General features: G+C 47.5%; 2 protein-coding genes across 6 annotated transcripts in view; one reads left to right on the top strand and one right to left on the bottom strand.

Moving 5' to 3' along the window:
• Positions 1–1,310, top strand: part of LOC100944044 (cadherin-23) — a 31,066-nt gene extending 29,756 nt beyond the window's left edge. Inside the window, exon 28 of the mRNA XM_023509483.1 lies at positions 292–1,310. Coding sequence (XP_023365251.1) covers positions 292–618 — 327 coding nt within the window. The 3' untranslated portion in view covers positions 619–1,310. The remainder of the gene's footprint in view (positions 1–291) is intronic.
• A 967-nt stretch (positions 1,311–2,277) lies between these two features.
• The window catches only part of PSAP (prosaposin), a 36,251-nt gene continuing 19,058 nt past the window's right edge, over positions 2,278–19,470 (bottom strand). Inside the window, exons 3-15 of one of the 5 annotated variants that reach the window (XM_012801356.2) lie at positions 18,104–18,178; positions 17,087–17,212; positions 14,704–14,904; positions 14,159–14,302; positions 12,714–12,770; positions 9,993–10,001; positions 8,069–8,197; positions 6,118–6,213; positions 5,061–5,244; positions 4,793–4,950; positions 4,339–4,419; positions 3,937–4,044; positions 2,278–2,788 (exon numbers count right to left, since the gene is read on the bottom strand). In XM_012801356.2, coding sequence (XP_012656810.1) covers positions 2,753–2,788; positions 3,937–4,044; positions 4,339–4,419; positions 4,793–4,950; positions 5,061–5,244; positions 6,118–6,213; positions 8,069–8,197; positions 9,993–10,001; positions 12,714–12,770; positions 14,159–14,302; positions 14,704–14,904; positions 17,087–17,212; positions 18,104–18,178 — 1,404 coding nt within the window. In that variant the 3' untranslated portion in view covers positions 2,278–2,752. The remainder of the gene's footprint in view (positions 2,789–3,936; positions 4,045–4,338; positions 4,420–4,792; positions 4,951–5,060; positions 5,245–6,117; positions 6,214–8,068; positions 8,198–9,992; positions 10,002–12,713; positions 12,771–14,158; positions 14,303–14,703; positions 14,905–17,086; positions 17,213–18,103; positions 18,179–19,470) is intronic. The other 4 variants (XM_023509479.1, XM_023509480.1, XM_003783582.3 and 1 more) reach the window with 4 other exon arrangements.

Here is a 19,470-nt window from a genome sequence, read left to right as displayed (position 1 = left end):
TGTGAGCTGATGCCACAGCACTCTACCCAGAGCAACAGCTCAAGGCTCTGTCTCGAAAAAAGAAAGAAAATTAAAGATTCCACAGGAAGCCCATGCACCTGAGGCGGCCATCCATGGTTTCCCTTTGCACCCAATTTGAGAAACACTGTCAGAGGCTGACAAACCTGCTGAGGCAGAAGCCCAGGAGTCCCTGTGGGAGGAAGGGAGGGCACAGAGCAGATGGCGGGGGCTATCCACCTGCTCACTCCTTGGGCTTGGCTCTGAGCTTGTAGGTATCCCCACCTCTTGCAGCTGATCCAGACTGAGCTGGACGAGGAGCCCGGGGACCGCAGCCCAGGCCAGGGCAGCCTGCGCTTCCGCCACAAGCCGCCGGTGGAACTCAAGGGCCCGGATGGGATTCATGTCATGCATGGCAGCACAGGCACGCTGCTGGCCACTGATCTCAACAGCCTGCCTGAGGATGACCAGAAGGCCCTGGGCCGCTCGCTGGAGACACTGACCGCTGCCGAGGCCACTGCCTTCGAGCGCAATGCCCGCACAGAGTCCGCCAAATCCACGCCCCTGCACAAGCTTCGTGATGTGATCATGGAGAGCCCCCTAGAGATCACGGAGCTGTGACTAAACAGGGAGACCTCCCTGGTGTGAGCAGCACACATCCTGCCACCTTGGGCAGGAGCAAGAGCACGGGGGGTGATCTTGGGTTGGCCCTGGTAAACACCCCCAGCCCACTTGGGCAGCTCGGACAGATTCCACTTTTGCCAGACGCTCATTCAGCACCTGATCTACCTTCATAAAATCTGTTATTTTTTTAAGAAAACGAAACAAAAATGCTAGGCGTCTAAGGACAAGGTAAGGAGGGTCACTGGGGGCTCAGGAGTCTGAGCACCAATTTGGCTCAGGCTAAGCTGGAAGAAGCTGAACAGGCCCTCTTCCCCTCCCCCCTCCATCCAAGTACCACCTGCCCCCCTCCCCAGTGAGAGCCAGGCACCTAGGGGAAGGAGGGCAAGATCTGTTGACCCCTGCTGGCCCAACACGTTGACTCCAAGTCCTGCTGCATTTCTGCCCCATTCCTGTCAGATGTCCAGATGGAGGCAGTGAGTGATACTTCCCTCCCCACCCCCACAAGGTCAATGTCAATGAACAAGCATTCTCTCTCCATTTCACTGGCTTCCTAAACGTGCCCAGCTTATAAAGAGAAATGACTGCTGTTCCCTTGGGTTTTGAATGTAGAGTATTTGTGTGTGTTACTTTTCTTAAAGTTATTCCTTCAATATTTTCCCCCTGGATTTGTTTAACTGGTACTCACTGAAAGTTTCTGGAATGGTGTGTTTAAAAAGAAAAGCAAGACACAAGGAATCAGCAATATACTCTGGCTCTCATAAACTACCTGTGTGGCTGGCCTGTGGGGTGAGGGGCTGGAGGGGGTGACAGGCAGGGCCCGACCTTCAGGTGCTCTCCTACCCTATTGCTGGCCTGCCCTCTCAGGGAGGACTTTTTCCCTTACTACTTTGCTTTCTTTCTCAGCCCAATGAGTCACAGGGCTGCTAGGTACTGAGGGGACCGTGGGCTCAGAGCTAATTGAAGACTGAACTCTTCTGGCTGAATGTCAGAAACAAACACTGATCTGGTTAACAGAACTTTATTGTAAGTCACAGAAACTTTAGTGCAAAACAAACAAAAATCATCAAGTCCATTTAATAGCAACTGCATGTCTCGCTGGCTTTGCTTGCTGTTTCCCGGCAACCAGAAGTAGAACCAAAGCTTCAGTGGCCAAACATGCAGCAGCCCTGACCCCAGACAGTATCCACTCCCACACCCACAGACCCCTCACCCTGTCACCCTCTACTAGGAAGCCAGAGGCTTAGGAGCTTATCATCCACATTTATTTGAAATGAAAGGCCCAAAGAGCATCTACGAGATGGGGGTAGAGATGCAGAGCTGAAGCAGGGCCTCAGCAGCTGGGTGGACATGAGCAGGCACAAGGCAGTCACCAATGTTCACACACTCACACATAAGCCAGGCTCACTGGAGCCCCCTAGAGAGCTAGCAGGTTACATTCAGGCGGACGTCCTCCTTCCCACCCAAACTCACAGAACCAAAACCATCACCAGGAAAGACACAGGAAAGTTGAGTCTAAGGTTGACCCAAGAACATCAAAAACTCTCTGCCTCACTAACATCCCCTGAGCCACCAACGGCTGCTTTGAAAGTCTCTGTGCTATTACAATGAGAATTACATTATTCAAAAAGCCTGATTCTGAGCTTCTAACTCTTTCATATAAAAATGCCTTTGTTTTGCTGCTTTGTAAAGCAGCCTACAGGCCCACGAGGGGCAGAAAGTCTTTCTTTTAGAGTAGGAGGCAGCCTGAGAAACCCAAGCCCACTAGTGCCCAAGTACCTGTCAGGGCTCAGAACAAGACTCCTGTCAAGAAGCGTGGCTCATGCCAGCTCCAGAGCCCCTTTTCCTCCTCTAGGAGGTGCCAAGCAAGGGCAGGCTAGAAGACCTCCAGTGCACATTACATCATCATCATCATCGAGTAGAAATAAAGGACACCAAAGCAGCGACACTGTCAGCAGGGGCTAGCACCTCTCACACAGACAACAATGCAACAAAGGGGGGTATAAAAGGAGGCGGCAGGGTGCTGCAGGGGCGGGTCCTAGTTTCATAACAAAGTCAAATAGATCTGTGTGTTCCCTCTTCGACACACAAGTAGGAAAAGATGCTGCAGTTTCTGCAAGATGAGATACTCCTTCTAGTTCCACACATGACGTTTGCAATGCTCAACAGCCTGGCAGGAGAGAGGAAACTGGGTTTAGGCTTCTGATAAACTCCATTTGTGGCCCATTAGTGTATCATCCAAAAAAACAGGACCCACTATCTGTCTTAAGTTTGCTGGACAGCACCAGACACTGAAGACCCAGAATAGTATTGCATTTAAAACCAGGAAGGCTGTGGCCAGAATTCCAGAGTCCAGAGCAGCAGATAGATGCAAAGGCTGGTTGTGTCTCGCAGGTGAGCACACACATAAGCATGGCTCAGGGCCCTTCCTCTACTTACACTGGCGTCCAGTGTCCTGCTGGTAGACTGCACAGAGATCCCAAAGTGGAACCTCTTCACCCGATGGCTAGGATGCATGCCTACAGCTTAGGCCTTTGAGAAATGGATCCATGGGCACATTTACCCAGGACAGTGGCAAAACCAGTTCCACCACTGACTGCTATGGGGGGATGGGGGGCGTAATGGTGCAGATGGACTTCAGCCAAGACTTGAGGAAGAAACTGGCCAGGGTGTGAGGCTCTCTATCCCTCCCTACAGTGCCCCAAAATGACACAATATCCCCTAACATGGTGACACAAGGAACCCCAGTGAGGAAGAAAAAATTGCGCAAAGAAAAACGGGCCGGACCAAACAGTCCTACCCAGAAAAACAGCACGGTCATCCAACTGGTCACTGCCCAGGCAGTGCCACGGCACCTCAGGGCTGCTGGACAGCAGCCAACTCTCGGGGCTATTCCAGAAGAGTTCTGTTTGGCCTTGAGTGAAGAGTCAGGCCAGGCTCTAGCCAGGGCAAGCATGGCCCCCCAACGGGGGAAAGGACAAGGATCTGGGCATTAAGTTCCACAGACCTTGTGCAATCTCTAGAGTGACCCTGTGCAAATCTGACACTGTCACAAGGGAACTAAAGACAAAAGCAAGAAAGCAGAAGCAAAAAAATACTAAAAAATACCAATCCCACCCTCCACTCCCTAAACACAATCATGCAGTTAGCCCTGCCTTTGTAGGGAGGCCTAAGTAAGCCTCACCTGACTCTCTGAGCCTCAGTTTTCACCTGCATAAAAACAGGGTAGAGAGCTAATTAAGGAGCTTCCTGTTAAAGCAGGATCCTCAGAGCTGCCCTACTGACGAGGCTCCTGGAGCCACTTGCTGAGCTACTCACATTGCACTGGGCCGCTGTCTCCGCATTCTGGCACCAGTAGCTTGGGCCCCAGACACACTTTTCAGTTCCCAAAAGGGGCTTCCTGGCTGAGGGGCAGGCTCCAATTTTCTATATGGTAAGAAAAAGATAAAAGAAAGGGGAGAATTAGAACTGCCCAACTAATCTCTTTCAACACTGAAACAAGAGCTTCCAGAAGCAGCTAGAATCTGAACTCTTTCAGAAGAACACCAGGTTGCTAAGTAAAAACAGTGCTTCTAGGTCTGGCTCCCAGCCTCTTGGCCCTCCACACTCCACCCCAGAAACAATGCCCCATGGCCAAAAGTCTCAGAGCAACCCTTCCAGGTCTACACAGCCCCGCCCAGGTTACAGCTGCCCAAGGGGACTCCGCCCAGTGAAGCTTACCAAGCACACAAAGGAAGGGTCCATCACCTCCACCAGGACCTCTATCAGAACAGGTTCGTACTCAGTCACAAACTGGTCACACTGTAAAGTGAAGGGGGATACAGGTCCAGGCCTGGGTGCATCCAAGCAGAGTGGGAGCACAAAAGGCTGAGACAGGCCCTGGATACACTCTTCTTTGAGAGACCCTGACGTTCCCAGGTCACTGAGCCCTAGGGCCTCCCTTCCCAGATACCCACCCACATTTGGCCTAAGCTCAGGTTATCTCTCCTCAGTGACTCCATTTGGCCCAACAAATCACATCTAACAAAACCTCACCTGACTCCGTGCCTAGAGGCAAAAACAGCTAGTTTCCCTCCCTCAAGACTTTACTCCAGAGGTGCTATCAGTGAGTTCCCCCCACCCCTGCAAGCTCCAAACAGGTTGACACTCTGGCCTAAAGCAGCCCAGGGTGTACCTGCTTCACGTAAGGGTCAGGCAGGAAGCTGCAGCCTTTCTCGAGAGCAGCCAGGATCTCTTGCTTGGTGCTGTTTTTCTCCAGATTTTTATCCAAATAGTTAACCAGCTTCTTGCACACTTCACAGAAGCCACCATCCTTCACTTGAGTCACATGTGCTACACAGGAAGGCACAGGACTCAATTCCGGCAGGGTTCCCTTACCCCACGCCCCCCACTGACCAAAGAGGGACACTGTCCTCCCCACCAGCACCACGCCCTGGGCTCACCAGTCAGTGCAGGCACCCCTGTGCTAGAGCAGAGGTGGAGCATGCTGCACACCAGCTCGGGGCCAGTGTCCTGGAGAATGGACAGGATGGAGCTGCCATATGTGTCCACCACCTCCTGGCATTCTGCTGACCAGGACATAGGCAACTTGGAGCACACCTTATCCAATGCATGGATTATTTCTTCCTGAAACATGATGAGAGGACCAGGTGAGAAGATGGGAGGAAATACAAACAAGACTAGGGAATTGGCTCGGCGCCTATAGCTCAACCGGCTAAGGCGCCAGCCATGTACACCTAAGGTGGCGGGTTCGAATCTCCAGCCAGGACCCGCCAAAACAACAATGACGGCTGCAACCAGAAAATAGCCGGGCGTTGTGGCGGGCGCCTGTGGTCCCAGCTACTTGGGAGGCTGAGGCAGGAGACTCGCTTGAGCCCAGGAGTTGGAGGTTGCTGTGAGCTGTAATGCCACGGCACTCTACCCAGGGGGACAGCTTGAGGCTCTGTCTCAAAAAAAAAAAAAAAAAAAAAAAGACTAGGGAATTGGGGGCAGTGCCTGTGGCTCAGTGGGTAGGGCGCCAGCTCCATATACCAAGGGTGGTGGGTTCAAACCCAGCCCTGGCCAAACTGCAATTAAAAAAATAGCCTGGCATTGTGGCAGGTGCCTGTAGTCCCAGCTACTGGGGAGACTGAGGCAAGAGAATTGCCTAAGCCCAGGAATTAGAAATAGTTGTGAGCTGTGATGCCACAGCACTCTACCAAGGGTGATAAAGTGAGACTCTGTCTCTAAAAAAAAAAAGACTAGGGAATGAGCCAACAGTGGGATGCTACTTCCTCCCTCAAGAGGTTGAGAGTCACAAAGCAGGGCAAGGTGGCCTCCCCACCTCCTGCCTGGAGGGATCCCCGATGGGAACTACATTCTACAGGATGGGCTATACATGTTCCCAGGTTCATGTCAAACACCAGCAGAAGTCAAGCTCCCTGTTCCACTGGACTCTCCCACTGGGACATTCTGGCTCAGCAGGGTAGGAGAACCTTCCTCTGCAAAGGGGCAGCATACCTCCGTCTTGTTGTTGTCAATCAGCTTGACCACCTCCTTTATCACATATTCACACACCTCACAGTACACATTAACCTTCACCTGGACCAGGTCTTCCTGTTGAAAAGGGCAGAAGAGGGGTACTTTAATGCTGGGACTTGCACACCTTGATCTTGCTCCCCTAAAGAAGAAAGGATGCAGAGTCTGGGGTGGGTTAGCATCATCCCATGGGGCCACTCAGTGCCTACTCAATGTGATGTATGGTTTCCTTCCAATATCCAAGTTCAGTTCCCTATTGTTTTTTATACATCCCTTTCCCCAGTCCTCCACCATCACCACCTTCTCTAACTGCCACCAAAAACAAAATTCATACTTCAGGACACGGGTATCTAAACATTTTCAATTACAATCATTTCATCATGCTGTGTTCATTTTAGGGAGGTGGATGGAGGAGCAGAAACAGAATGAAGGATTCATTATCTGTCCACTATTTTTTTTTTCTTTTTTTTGGCTGGGGCCAAGTTTGAACCCACCATCTCTGGTATATGGGGCTGGCGCCCTACTCCTTTGAGCCACAGGCACTGCCCTATTTTTTTTTTTCTTTCTTTTTTTAAATTTTTTTTATTATTTTTATTTTTTAGAGACAGAGTTTTACTTCACCCTCAGTAAAGTGCCGTGGCATCACAGCTTACAGCAACCTCCAGTTCTTGGGCTTAGGCGATTCTCCTGCCTCAGCCTTCCAAGTAACTGGGACTACAGGCACCCGCCACAACACCTGGCTATTTTTTGTTGCAAAAAATAAGGCAGGTTCAAACCTACCATCCTCAGTAGATGGGGCTGATGCCCCATCCACTGAGCCACAGGTACTGCCCTTTTTATTTTTTCTTTTATCATTTTTTCATATGAGTCAATTTTGATTCAGTCTTCCCACTATTTAGAAGAGTTTTAAGCACGTTTGGAACTGTTTGAGTTTCCCAAGACTAGCACCTGAAACCACTTTTCTAGAACCTACCTTAATAAAGCAATACTATTAAAGAGACCCTTCTGTGAAAGTGGAAACATTCTGTCTCTGCTGTCCAACACAGCAGACACTGCCCACGTGTCTAATGAACACATGATATGTAGTTGGTAGAACCAAGGAATTGAATTTTTAATTTTCTTTCATTTTCTTTAATTTAAGCAGCCAAATGTGGTTAGAGTACAAGCTGTAATTCTTCATTTTCACTGGACATTACTTTATAGCAGCGCAGGCTGGGGCCTAGGGGTACCCTATGGAAAGAGAGGCAGGAGAAAGTGCCTCCTAGACTCCAGGACACTTCAGCCATCCCTGTGGCCACACACTCTGCATATGCAAAGACAGCAGTTGGAAGTAAAGTGTCATGCGTGTGCCCCGTGTTAAGATATCATACTGCCTGAGCCCTGAAAAACTAAAACGCAAGCCCATGAGTACAAGGACATCATTTGTTCATCACAGCCCCTAACACGCTGCCCAACCCATAAGTGCTGACACAAATCTACTATGGAATGAATAGAGGGATCTTCACCAAGTGAGGGGTTCTAAGGAAATAAAATACATACATACAGGTATAACAGGCCCAGTGAGGCTTCCACATGAGCTCTGGAAGAGAATTCTGGAAATTTCGTGTTTGTACTATGACCATAGTGTGCGAAAGGACCCCAAAAGTACATGTGAGACAGAGTGAAGGCAGGCACTGAAAAATCACTTCAACAGCACGCTGGGGAAAATGTAGACTAGGATCTATAACGGAGGAAATAAAATATTTTTAAAAAAATTGTGAATGGGGGTATACATTAGTATAGGGAATGCCATAAAATAACGGTCTCAAACTCAAAGATCTTTAGGAGCCAGGCAGGGACCTAAAATAAGAAAGAGTATGACTTGTAGGATGTGACATAACAGGGAATGGTGTGGCACTGTGCAGCCTGTCTGGCACACAATGACACTAGGTACCTTAACAGGCTCCACCAGTTCCAGAGCAGGGATGACGTTCTCGGCCACTTTGGCAGGAATCAGAGCCTGCATGGGTATTTTCTTCACCTCCTCACAGAATCCAACCAGCCTACAAATCTCCTGGGGTTGCTGAGGAGAACACAGAACAACCAGTCAGAAAGAGACCTGCACCCACCACCCTCTCTATCCCACACTCTAAACAGAGGCTGGGGTGCTAGGGAATACCCTGCTCCCAGTGTCAAGGCTGACTCCCTCCCAGATGGGTAGATTCCAGATTCAATCTGATAGGACTTATGAGCAGAGCACATGTTCCAGTTACATCTGGGGAGGAGGCCGTGCAAAGCTCTGAAGGGACGGCAGGCAGAGCCACTGTGAGGAGAGGAGACCCCCAGCACCTTCAGCACCTGCAAGGACAGCTGGTCTGCTGCTCTAGAAGATTCTTCTCAGCTCCCTCTCAGGAGGAAGGAAGCTATGTTCTTTCTAGAGGGGGAACTACTGGCCCATAAACAGAAAATCAAATGTTTTTGAAATAAAACCATACCAGATCTTTCAGTGGCAGGACCATTTAAATTGTATTCAGGGGAAATGCTGGCTTTTTTAAAAACCACATTCTATGTTCACAAATGTACAGAGTACACATGAAAGCCCAACCCCAACTGACGAACCATTTCAAGTCACAAGGTCTCCAGATTGATCCCCTTTCACCAGTTAAACACCAAACCACAGAGAATTTGTTAGTGTGGACATCTAGACTACTATATGATGGCCAAGAGCAAGACAAGTATACAAACTCTGTATACTGTGTACATCAGATGTAACAAGCAACTACCTCTGGATGTGATGGCATTTGCTTCCCACCACTAAACCCTAAAGGAGTGGAACAGGACTGTTAAAAACGAGACCTGTTAAGGACAGAGAGCTAGATGGGGACTGTGTTTTAATGTCGAGAGGCTCTAAAATTAAAATAAGGTTAAGAGGGTCTGAGAAGTATATGCCCAAATACCTTGTCTTTGGCACATTTTAAGGATGGGGGAAAAAATCAGGATGAGGCTGAATATACAATAAGCTCTTTAGGAAAAAGATGCCAAGATTCAGGAAGTGTATGGCTGATTTCAGAATCAGCTTTGTTCTAACTTCTTGAGAAGGTCTAGGTGAAAATTCAGTCATTTTTCAACCAAAGTCCTCTTCCATTAGACCTCAAAATACCTTCAAAAAAATCTCTAACTCCAATCCTATAGGTATGATATTGAGCAATGTTCAGAATGGCCCTCAGAGGGCACTAGTTCAGAGCAAGTATAGACTGGAGACTCGGTTCCTATAGCACACCATCTGACGTGGCTCCGGATCCCAAAGGACCCTGTCACCCAGAGGGGCAGAAGCCACAATCAAGAGATTGTTTCTGGATCCAAAAGCCAGGGATCAGTCAGTCTGCCAACTGTTTGCAAAGAATTTGCTCATGCAGCGGAAGCACTTCTGGGGTTATAAAGAGACATGCAATGCCCATTTACACAGTGACAGACACGTGGCGTCCTACTGGAAGTCAGGCTTACCACTGGCCTGCGTGATTAGCTTATTCTGAAGGAAGCTGCGGCACCTCTGGGGCCACTCAGTTTTCCCATCATTACCCTGTGGCCTACCAACAGGCATGCTATGTGTTGATTCTGATCAGAGCACAAGGCTTTGTGAGCTTGGTTTTGTAGCCCCCTGAAGAGGAAATGAGACTCTCCAATACCTCAAGTGGTGATTTATAGGGGGGAGATGCAGAGAAGCTCTCCCGAGCCTATCAACAGAGAGTGAACCGGCCTTTTGCAACCATTCCTGGTATATGCCAGAGCTAATCACGCCATACCAAAATATAGTAGTAATAAGCGAAGTTAAGTAGAAAAGCAGCAGACCACTAATACAATCAAATTCCAACACATACCTGATCCTGCTGTTGAACAAAAAACAGGAAATCGGAGATGAAAATAAAGAGAAAGGAAAGGACACAACAGTTAAGAAAAATTAAAACAACAATAATCAAGCAGTTAACCAGGTGTAAGGATGTCACAGGAAATTTAGGGCACTGGCTCTTGCAGTCAGGTATTAGCAACCTACCTTGTTCCGGTTATGAGGTGAATAAGGGGGACCTAAAAACTACTCTGGCCCTCCAGGGATGGACCACTTGAGGGCAACTGCCGTCCCCATATCCAACACACTAAATCATGCTCAAAACAATGTATAGCAAGGTCCCCCCAAAATTCTCCTGTATTGTCTCCATCCTGAGTGGCCGAATTCCCCCAGATCTGCAAGGCCCTCCCTGCAGGTTAGCGAGGAACAGCTCACAAAACATGGGGCTGCCCCAAAAAGGTGTGTGTGTTGTTATAAAACACACCCCGAGAGGTAAAGGATCAGACATTGAGTCTTCACAGCCTCAGCCTCATAGCAATCTACCTCAGGTGGCCAACGCCAGTCTGGAAGGCCAATTTGACAATTTATCAAAAGTCTTGAGCTTTGTTTGAGCAATCACAGCTTTAGTTATCTATACTAAGGAGAAAGACAGGAATGTGGGTAAATGCATACATATTTGGCTATAAGGATATTCAACTCAAAGGCAAACCTGAAACAACAGCCAGTCCGCCACAGGGGACTGGCTCCATAAATTATAACCTAAGATTATACAGCTACTTAAAACTCATTTCTACAGGAATAATTATCGATACATTTTCAGGCAAAAAAAAATGCATACCGCAAAGTAGTACCTAAAATGACCCCAGTGCTTTGTGTTATTTGAGACAAAGCTATACTCCATTGCCCTGGGTAGAGTGCCATGGTGTCATTGTAGCTCACTGCAACCTCAAACTCCTGGGCTCAAGAGATCCTCTTGCCTCGGTTTTTCTATTTTTAGTAAAGATGGGGTCTTGCTCTTGCTCAGGCTGGTCTCAAACTACTGACCTCAAGCAATCCACTCACCCTTGGCCTCCCAGAATGCTAGGATTACAGGCGTTGAACCACTACGCCCAGCCAACCCCATTATTTTTTGAAACCCCAAATGATTTGACATGGGAAGTATTATCCATATTTTCAAAATATTTCCATGCAATGTAACTTTTTTTTTTTTGAGACAGAGTCTCACTATGTCGCCCTTGGTAGAGTGCCATGGCTCACAACTCACAGCAACCTTAAACTCTTGGGTGTAAGCGATTCTCTTGCCTCAGCCTCCCAAGTAGCTGGGACTACAGGCGCCCACCACAATGCCCAGTTATTTTGTTGTTGCAGTGGTCATTGTTGCTTAGCTGGCCCGGGCTGGATTAGAACCCGCCAGCGTGGGTTTATGTAGCCAGCACCCTACTCACTGAGCTACGGACACCACCCGATATAACTTTTATATGAAAAAAATATGTAGGCTCGGCGCCTATAGCTCAACCGGCTAAGGCGCCAGCCACGTACACCTAAGGTGGCGGGTTTGAATCCCCAGCCCGGACCCGCCAAACAACAATGACGGCTGCAACCAAAAAATAGCCGGGCATTGTGGCGGGCGCCTGTGGTCCCAGCTACTTGGGAGGCGGAGGCAGGAGACTCGCTTGAGCCCAGGAGTTGGAGGTTGCTGTGAGCTGTAATGCCATGGCACTCTACCCAGGGGGCCGGTTTGGGGTTTTTTTTCAAAAAAAAAAAAAAAATATGTAAGTTAACTACAAGGAAGCACTTCACTAGGTCGAGTCACATCACAGGCTTATTTTTACCTATTTCAGTTGCCATTTCTTTGCAAGCTGTCTTTGCAAACTGTTTTTAGAACAAGGTAAGATGTAAATAATCCCAAATAACCTGCTGTGCCTGGACAGTTTATTTGAGTGGTTAGAGCAGGGACAGAAGGCAAATCTTTGGCTGCAACTTGTTAACTACACACAAAATGGGCAGCAGCACTGTGTTCAAAAACACTTAATATTTATAAAACAGGTGGCAGGCCATAGTTTGCTGACCCCTGGATTGGAGCCTATGTTTCAATTTCAAGGGATTCAGAAACTCAGAAAGACATACAGGGAAGGTGGAATCTACCCCTCTCAGCCCCACTATTAGATCTAGGGACGCCCATGCCTGCTCCCAACTTAAGGGCGGCTTCAAGTAACCCTGCTCTATACAGCAGCTGTCTGCATGGAGCTAGTTAGGTCATTACCCACAAGGGATGTCCTCACCTATAATGAAGGAACACCCCCCCTATCACCTGGATCCATCAAAAGCCAGTGCAGGAGTTAGGGGCTCCAGCAGCCAGCTATAGCGGACACTGCTACAGTGCACAGAACCAGCTCTGGGAAGCGATATTCCTCCCCTGAGGCTGCAGCACAGCATCTCTGCAAGTCTGGCTTACTATTTCACACTATTTCTACAGCTCCCAGGGTTAAAGCCAGATCTAGCAATCTGACATGCTCACATAGAAAGGAAGTCCTGGGGGCAGTCCTGGGGATCAAGGTGCTTCACCCTTTCCCCCTGGCCAGGAGGAAGTACTAAGATCACAAATGGAGAGTCTGCTACCCAGAGGGATTCACTTTGGCCCACTCCAGTACCATATAACTGAAAAGGAAAACTAAACCACAGTTTTCAATATGCCTGGAAATGACAAAATTTGCACAAAGAAAAATGCTAACAGGAGGTTTCTTCTGCCACCTACCATATGCATCATCATTTGGACAGCAATTTGAGAATACTGGGTGATATAATTCTTGCACTGGGAAGAGAAAAACAAATTGTTAAATTAATTACTGCAGCAATGCATGGTGGGGCCAAAACCACCATTTCCAACAGCATCAAAACCATGACTATCAAGCAAATTTCCAGAGTAGAATTCTGGAGATGTCAGAATTGCTGTGTAAGTTTTAATAAGATAAAAGTGACAATTTGATTAATTCTATAATTTATGAGAAATGTGGATAAAAGATATTTTGAAAATATTTACTAAGGGGCCTTTAATAAGGGGCCTTACAATTCCATCCTCCTATATATTTTATGGCCCAAATTTGTCCCAAGGTCATACAGCAATTACTCAGTGGCAATTTGGTAAGAATATAGCTAAAAAACAATACTGCTTAGGAATTGGAGACTACTGGTCAAATTATTTACACATTCTCAGACAGGATTATAAAGTTTAAATCCAGTAGAGTCGAGTTAACACTAATTTTTGACTGTGTATTTTCACAAATCTAGGTATTTCCAGTACACCCTCATAGAATGGTCATAATTGGTATGCTTTTACCATGAGAAAAATACAGATAATCTACAGCCCTAAGAGAGGGCTTAGTTGGGAAACCAACAAAAACAGCAATATGCAAAGACAATAAAAATGAACTAAAAGATTCCCAGGCTTGCAAAATAAATGAACGTTAACCTGATGGGCATTCCTAGAGGGCAAGTCATCAGGGAGAATTTTTTGAAACTCACAATAGTTCATTCTGAAAAGGCTGCTCTGTATTTCAGAGCACAGAGTTATCATAATTGGCTTCCAAATCCTGAGCCAGTGGGTTTTTTCAAGTTGTCAGGTACTAAAATCAGCATTTTGGTTTTCCACATCCACCTCACAAGTGTGGCTATTAAGTGCTGGAGGCAAAACCATCTGAGGGGCCAAGAAAATGAGTTTTAGTTCACAGGACTAGGGGAGGCTTCCAGGTGCATGTCCCACAAGCCAGTGTACATGCTTCCGTGGCTGCTGACCACACTTGCTGTGGGAGCACCCTTGGACTTGTGAGCCTCACATGCTACAGCCGTGCCTTCAAAACAGGGTTATGAGGTTCTCCAGTATCTCTAACACATATAATGACTGGGAGAAAAAAGAAAAAACTTTCACAAAAGTGGCCTCCTTCCACTCTTTTGTCCCAGTTTTGTTATATATCCAGATTCAATTAATTAAAGTGTATGTAAGTCCCCACTACCTATTCCAGTTGCCTTCTGGGGAAAAAAAGGAGTGTTAGTTGAACAACCTCTTCCTTGCAGCCATTAGCCTGGAACCTAAAATGGTACCACGGCAAGTAACAGGTTATGTTTTCTTGGTTCCCCCACTCCTGTCTCCAGAGCCAGCCCTGACTCAGAACAGCCTCCGACACACTAGGAGATAAGGCTCACCATGTCAGACATGCCAGGCCCCAGGCGGTCACACTCCTCCTTGACATGCTCCACCAAGGCCTCTACAAAGGTGGAATTGGTCCTTACAGCATTCTGAATGTCAGTCACCATCTGAATGCAGTCCTGGCAAACGTTCCCATCATCCTGCAGAGAAGGGGCATTTAGGCTGGCAACACTGCAACCAAGATGATTCAGATTCCTAGAAATGTCCTCAAGGCTCATGGCCACAGCACAAGGGGACTTGCTATATATATAGTTCCTAATGTGCTTTTTAAAGGCTCTAAAATTATTGACAGGCTTAAAATCAACTGAGTGTTTATCACAGTAATAGTACTATATAAAAGAGAAAAATCATTGCATTTTAAAATATTGCATTATTTACAAGTTCTATGGTACAACCATTTGAAGGCTGACTCATTTAACTGGTAAGTCAAACAAAAGGATAGTTCTCCATTTAAGAAACAGGCACATACACAATCCCTTTCATAGCTCACTTCCAATGCAACCAAAAATTGGGCCCTCAAAGGTGGGGCCTGCTGCCTTACCTTTGGCTGGGGCTTGCTGTTGGGGCCATCCTGAGGGTAGAGCAGGAGAGGGATGTTGGCCATGAAGGGAGCCACCACCTCAGTCATGTCCAGTTCTGGGATCTTATTAGACTCGAGTTGCTTCTTGTGATTCAGCTCTGCCAAGTGCTTCTGAAGAGACTCACAGAGGTTGAGAGCAGAACACACCTCCCCAGGACGGCTCTGGTGGGAAAGAACTCCAACTGAGAATCCTCTCCAAAAGGAAAATAAAAACAAGCCATGGGCTGGGCGCGGTGGCTCATGCCTGTAATCCCAGCATTTACTCCCCGTAATCCTGGGAGGCTGAGATAGGTGAACTGCATGAGCTCACAAGTTCAAGACCAGCCTGAGCAAAAATGAGACCCTGTCTCTAAAAACAGTTGGGAGTTGTGGCGGGCGCCTGTAGTCGCAGCTACTTGGGAGGCTGAAGCAAAAGGATCACTGGAACCCAAGAGTTTGAGGTTGCTGTGAGCTAAGATGCCATGGCACTCTACCAAGGGTGACCAAGTGAGACTCTGTCTCAAAAAAAAAAAAAAAAAAGCCACTTGGTGCCTTTAAATTAGTCTCTTTAAATCCCTCAAAAAGAAACATAAAGTTTGGAGTTGGAGATTGCTGTAAGCTGTGATGCCACCACACTCTACTGAGGACAATAAAGTGAGACACTGTCTCAAAAAAAAAAAAAAGAAATATGAAACTTTGTTGTCTGTGGTCAAACTCTCAATATAACTGAATGTACCAAAATTACAATCCAAGTACCTAACTACACAGCAGCCTCTAAACTTCCTAAATTGTCCTGTTCAGCTTCCTAAATGCTCTCTCTGCTCATTAGCAGCTCCTCTTTAAAGGAAAATGAGCTTTTGGCTGGAGGGAGAAGGTTAGCAATTCTGAGCCACTTCCCCCAAACAAGCTAACACAACCCCCCAGTTTTAAATACCTTCCACATGCCGGCAGCTCCCAACTTTTCTTCGCATATCTTGACTCATATACACATCACAGAGAACCTGAAACTGACTTGATTCTACCCTATCTAACCTGCTCCTCCTCTGTCTCCATTTAAGCAAATAACACCATGTTCCCAGAAACCTGGAAGACACTCAGAACTCTTCCCTTTCCTGTACATCTCTGCAAAGACCAAGTCCAGTCCATTTATTCTCCAAAACAGAATTTGAATCTGCCATCCCCCCAGCCTTAACACATCTCACTCACAAAGGCAAGGAGCCCCAAGGGTCCTGCCAGCTTCTGCTCCTGCAACTGCTCCCCATCAATGGGACCTAGACCAAACCTTTTGAATAATGTACCTATGGTCATGCCACTCCTCCTCAAAAAGCTCCAAGGAGTAGGGCTAGGGTGCCAGCCAGCCCCATATGCCAGAGGTGGAGGGGTTAAACCCAGCCCCAGCCAAAAACTGCAAAAAAAAAAAAAAAAAAGCTCCAAGGGCTTCCTGCTGTACTTATAATCCCTAACCATGGCCTAGAAGGCCCTGCATTTTGTCTAGAGACAGTTCTGCCCCTCTGGCCCTTTTCAGCTTCATAAATACCTCACCTTTTCAGAGCCGTTTTAGATTCCACAAATCTAGCTCCTTGTTTGTTGTTGAAAACCCAGTCTCTGGAATGTGGTTTGTGTACAACATATACTTGCTGAATGAAAGATGAGCATATCCTTGTAGCTGAGTCCCCAAGTACATTCCCATGCTCAACTATAAATTCACAGAAATTAACTCACAGAAGTGAAATTATTTGTTTGCTCAAAGTGTCAGTTAAACTGGCTGGGTGCCCGAAGAACATAGTGGTTATGGCGCCAGCCACATACACTGAGGGTGGTGGGTTCAAACCCAGCCCAAGCCACCTAAACAACAACAACTGCAATATTTTTTGAGACAGAGTCTCATTCTGTCACCCTCGGTAGAGTGCTGTGGCATCACAGCTCACAGCAACCTCCAAGTCTTGGGCTTAAGCGATTCTCTTACCTCAGCCTCCCAAGTAGCTGGGACTACACTCACCCACCACAACGCCCGACTATTTTTTGTTGTTTTTGTTGTTGCAGTTGTCATTGTTGTTTAGCTGGCCTGGGCTGGGTTTGAACCCACCAGCCCCAGTGTATGTGCCTGGCACCATAACCGATGTGCTACGGGCACCAAGCCTATGGGGTGGTTTTTCCTTCAGCAACCCTCCCAATCCCCATGTTCCACACCCCCCACCAGCCCCAACAAATTATAAGCTAAGTGGCCTGCTGTGCCAAAACTATTTTGGACATCAAAATTATAGTGAACTGTTGCAGAATTCCAAGCTATGAACAGATTTTTGATGTTAATCACTCCCAGGCCTCAGCAGCAGCTTGAAGGACGAGCCCATTCTTCACCACTCACCATCTGTCCTTTAATCATGTCCAGGATTACAGGGAGGTAGGAGTCAACTATTTCCTTGCACGAGGCAGACATGTTCGGCTTAGGAAGCCAGTCACAGGTCTTCTCCAAGTACATAAGGATCTCCTGCTATGAGAGGACAGGTGGCAAGGGTCAAAATCAGGACTGCCTTCCTCCCTGCCAACAGGCAGTCCTTCTATGACTCCCAAAAAAGGCAAGTCTGGAGGGCGACACCTGTGGCTCAGAGAGTAGGGCACCAGCCCCATATACCGAAGGTGGCGGGTTCAAACCTGGCCCGGCCAAACTGCAACAACAAAAAAATAGCCAAGCATTGTAGTGGGCGCCTATAGTCCCACCTACTTGGGAAGCTGAGGCAAGAGAATCACCTAAGCCCAAGAGCTAGAGGTTGCTGTGAGCTGTGATGCCACAGCACCCTACTGAGGGCGACAAAGACTCTGTCTCTTAAAAAAAAAAAAAGGCAAGTCTGGAAATAGCCAGGCTTCAGGGAAAAGGACATGGTAGAGGGCTAGCAGTTGCCCATAGCTCAATCAGATCAATCAAGCAAAAACTGACAAGAAAATACAAAACAAAGATCCTTACAGTTTTATCAAGAAAAAAAAAAAAAGGCTGACTTTGATCTGATCTGCAGTCCTACAGGCACAAGGGATTCTGAAAAGAGATAGCCAAAGTGGACCTCGATGTTAGTGGCATGCACTGTAACATCCCCATCAACTTTGGGCATTTAACACTTAGTCCAGCAGTCAGCAGAAAAGGTCCTTCAGTCTATTTTTGTACAGTCCAGAACTAAGAATGATCTTTACATTTTCAATGCTTATTTAAAAAGGAACTGTGGCAGAGACAGTGTATGGGTCAAAAGGCCTAAAATATTTTCTCCTTGGCCCTTTACTGAAGACATTTGTTGCCTCCGGGCCTATGCCACTCCGCTTTAGACCCCCAGAGCTCCAGGAACTAGTGTTCATCCCCATGGCTCATACACGGTCTCTATTCATAGGGACTCACCTCGGTGGCATTGTCCTTCAGCATGTTGCCAGCTGCTGTGATAACATCTTTGCATATATCGCATGGAAGTGATTTCTAAGAGGAAAGAACATGAGGAGAGAGAACTGTATTTGTAAGATATAATTCACACCTCACATAACTGAAAACCCCTGGGGCCTATATCCTGTTCTATCTAACCACAGATACGATCAAGACCGAGTCCTGGCTCCCCACCCTACATTAGAAGCACTGGGACACCACAGGGAAGGAACAAGTGGGATTTATTAGAATACTATGCTCTAATAGAAACCTTGTCTTGTGCGCTCCTCCCCTTAGCACCTTCTTCAATGTACAAGGCATAGATCAATTTTTTTTTTTTTTGAGACAGAGTACAAGCTATCACCCTGGGTAGAGTGCCATGGCAACAGAGCTCACAGCAACCTCCAACTCCTGGGCTCAAGCAATTCTCCTGCCTCCACCTCCCAAGTAGCTGGGACTACAGGTGCCTGCCACAATGCCTAGCTATTGTTTGATTGCAGGCGACATTGTTTTTTGGCGGGCCTGGGCTAGATTCAAACCCACCAGCTCAGGTGTATGTGGCTGGCACCTTAGCTGCTTAAGCTACAGGCGCCGAGCCAGCATAAATCAATTTCATATTAATGCTTGCAACAACTCAGAGGAAACTGAGGCTCAGGTGAAATCACAGACTCACATCAATACCACATGTAAGAGGTGGGTGGGGCAGGGAAATACATCCTACACGTTTGCACCAGAACTGACTTTACCTGTGTTCTCTCCGCCTCCTGCCTCTCAGGCAAGTTAAGAATTTACATCAGGTGGGTACAGTGGCTCACGCCAAGGTGGGTGGATTGCCTGAGCAAGACCTCCTCTCTAAAAACAGCCAGGTATTGTGGTGGGCACATGTAGTCCCAGTTACTTGGGAGGCTGAGGCAAGACAAGTGGTTAGGCCCAGGAGTTTGAGGTTGCTGTGAGCTATGAGGCCACGACACTACCAAGGGCAATGAAGTGAGACTCTGGCTCAAAAAAAAAAAAAAAAAAAAAAAAGAATTTATGCCTATCTCCTGATAAGCCTGGGCATCACTGGCCTGGCCTACCTAATCCAGAAGCTAAGAACACTTTAGTGGAAGAATGCACAGGCTCAGCACCTGTGGCTCAAGTGGCTAAGGCACCAGCCACATACACCTAAGGTGGCGGGTTCGAATCCAGCCTGGGCCCACCAAACAACGATGGCTGCAACCCCAAAACAGCCAGGCATTGTGGCAGGTGCCTGTGGTCCCAGCTACTTGGGAGGCGGAGGCAGGAGACTCGCTTGAGCCCAGGAGGTGGAGGTTGCTATGAGCTGTGATGCCACACACTCTACCCAGGGG

The sequence above is a fragment of the Otolemur garnettii genome, unplaced genomic scaffold, assembly GCF_000181295.1.
Source record: "Otolemur garnettii isolate 467f Iridium unplaced genomic scaffold, OtoGar3 scaffold00008, whole genome shotgun sequence".
NCBI classification, from domain to species: domain Eukaryota; kingdom Metazoa; phylum Chordata; class Mammalia; order Primates; family Galagidae; genus Otolemur; species Otolemur garnettii.
This window is presented reverse-complemented; position numbering and strand designations above follow the sequence as displayed.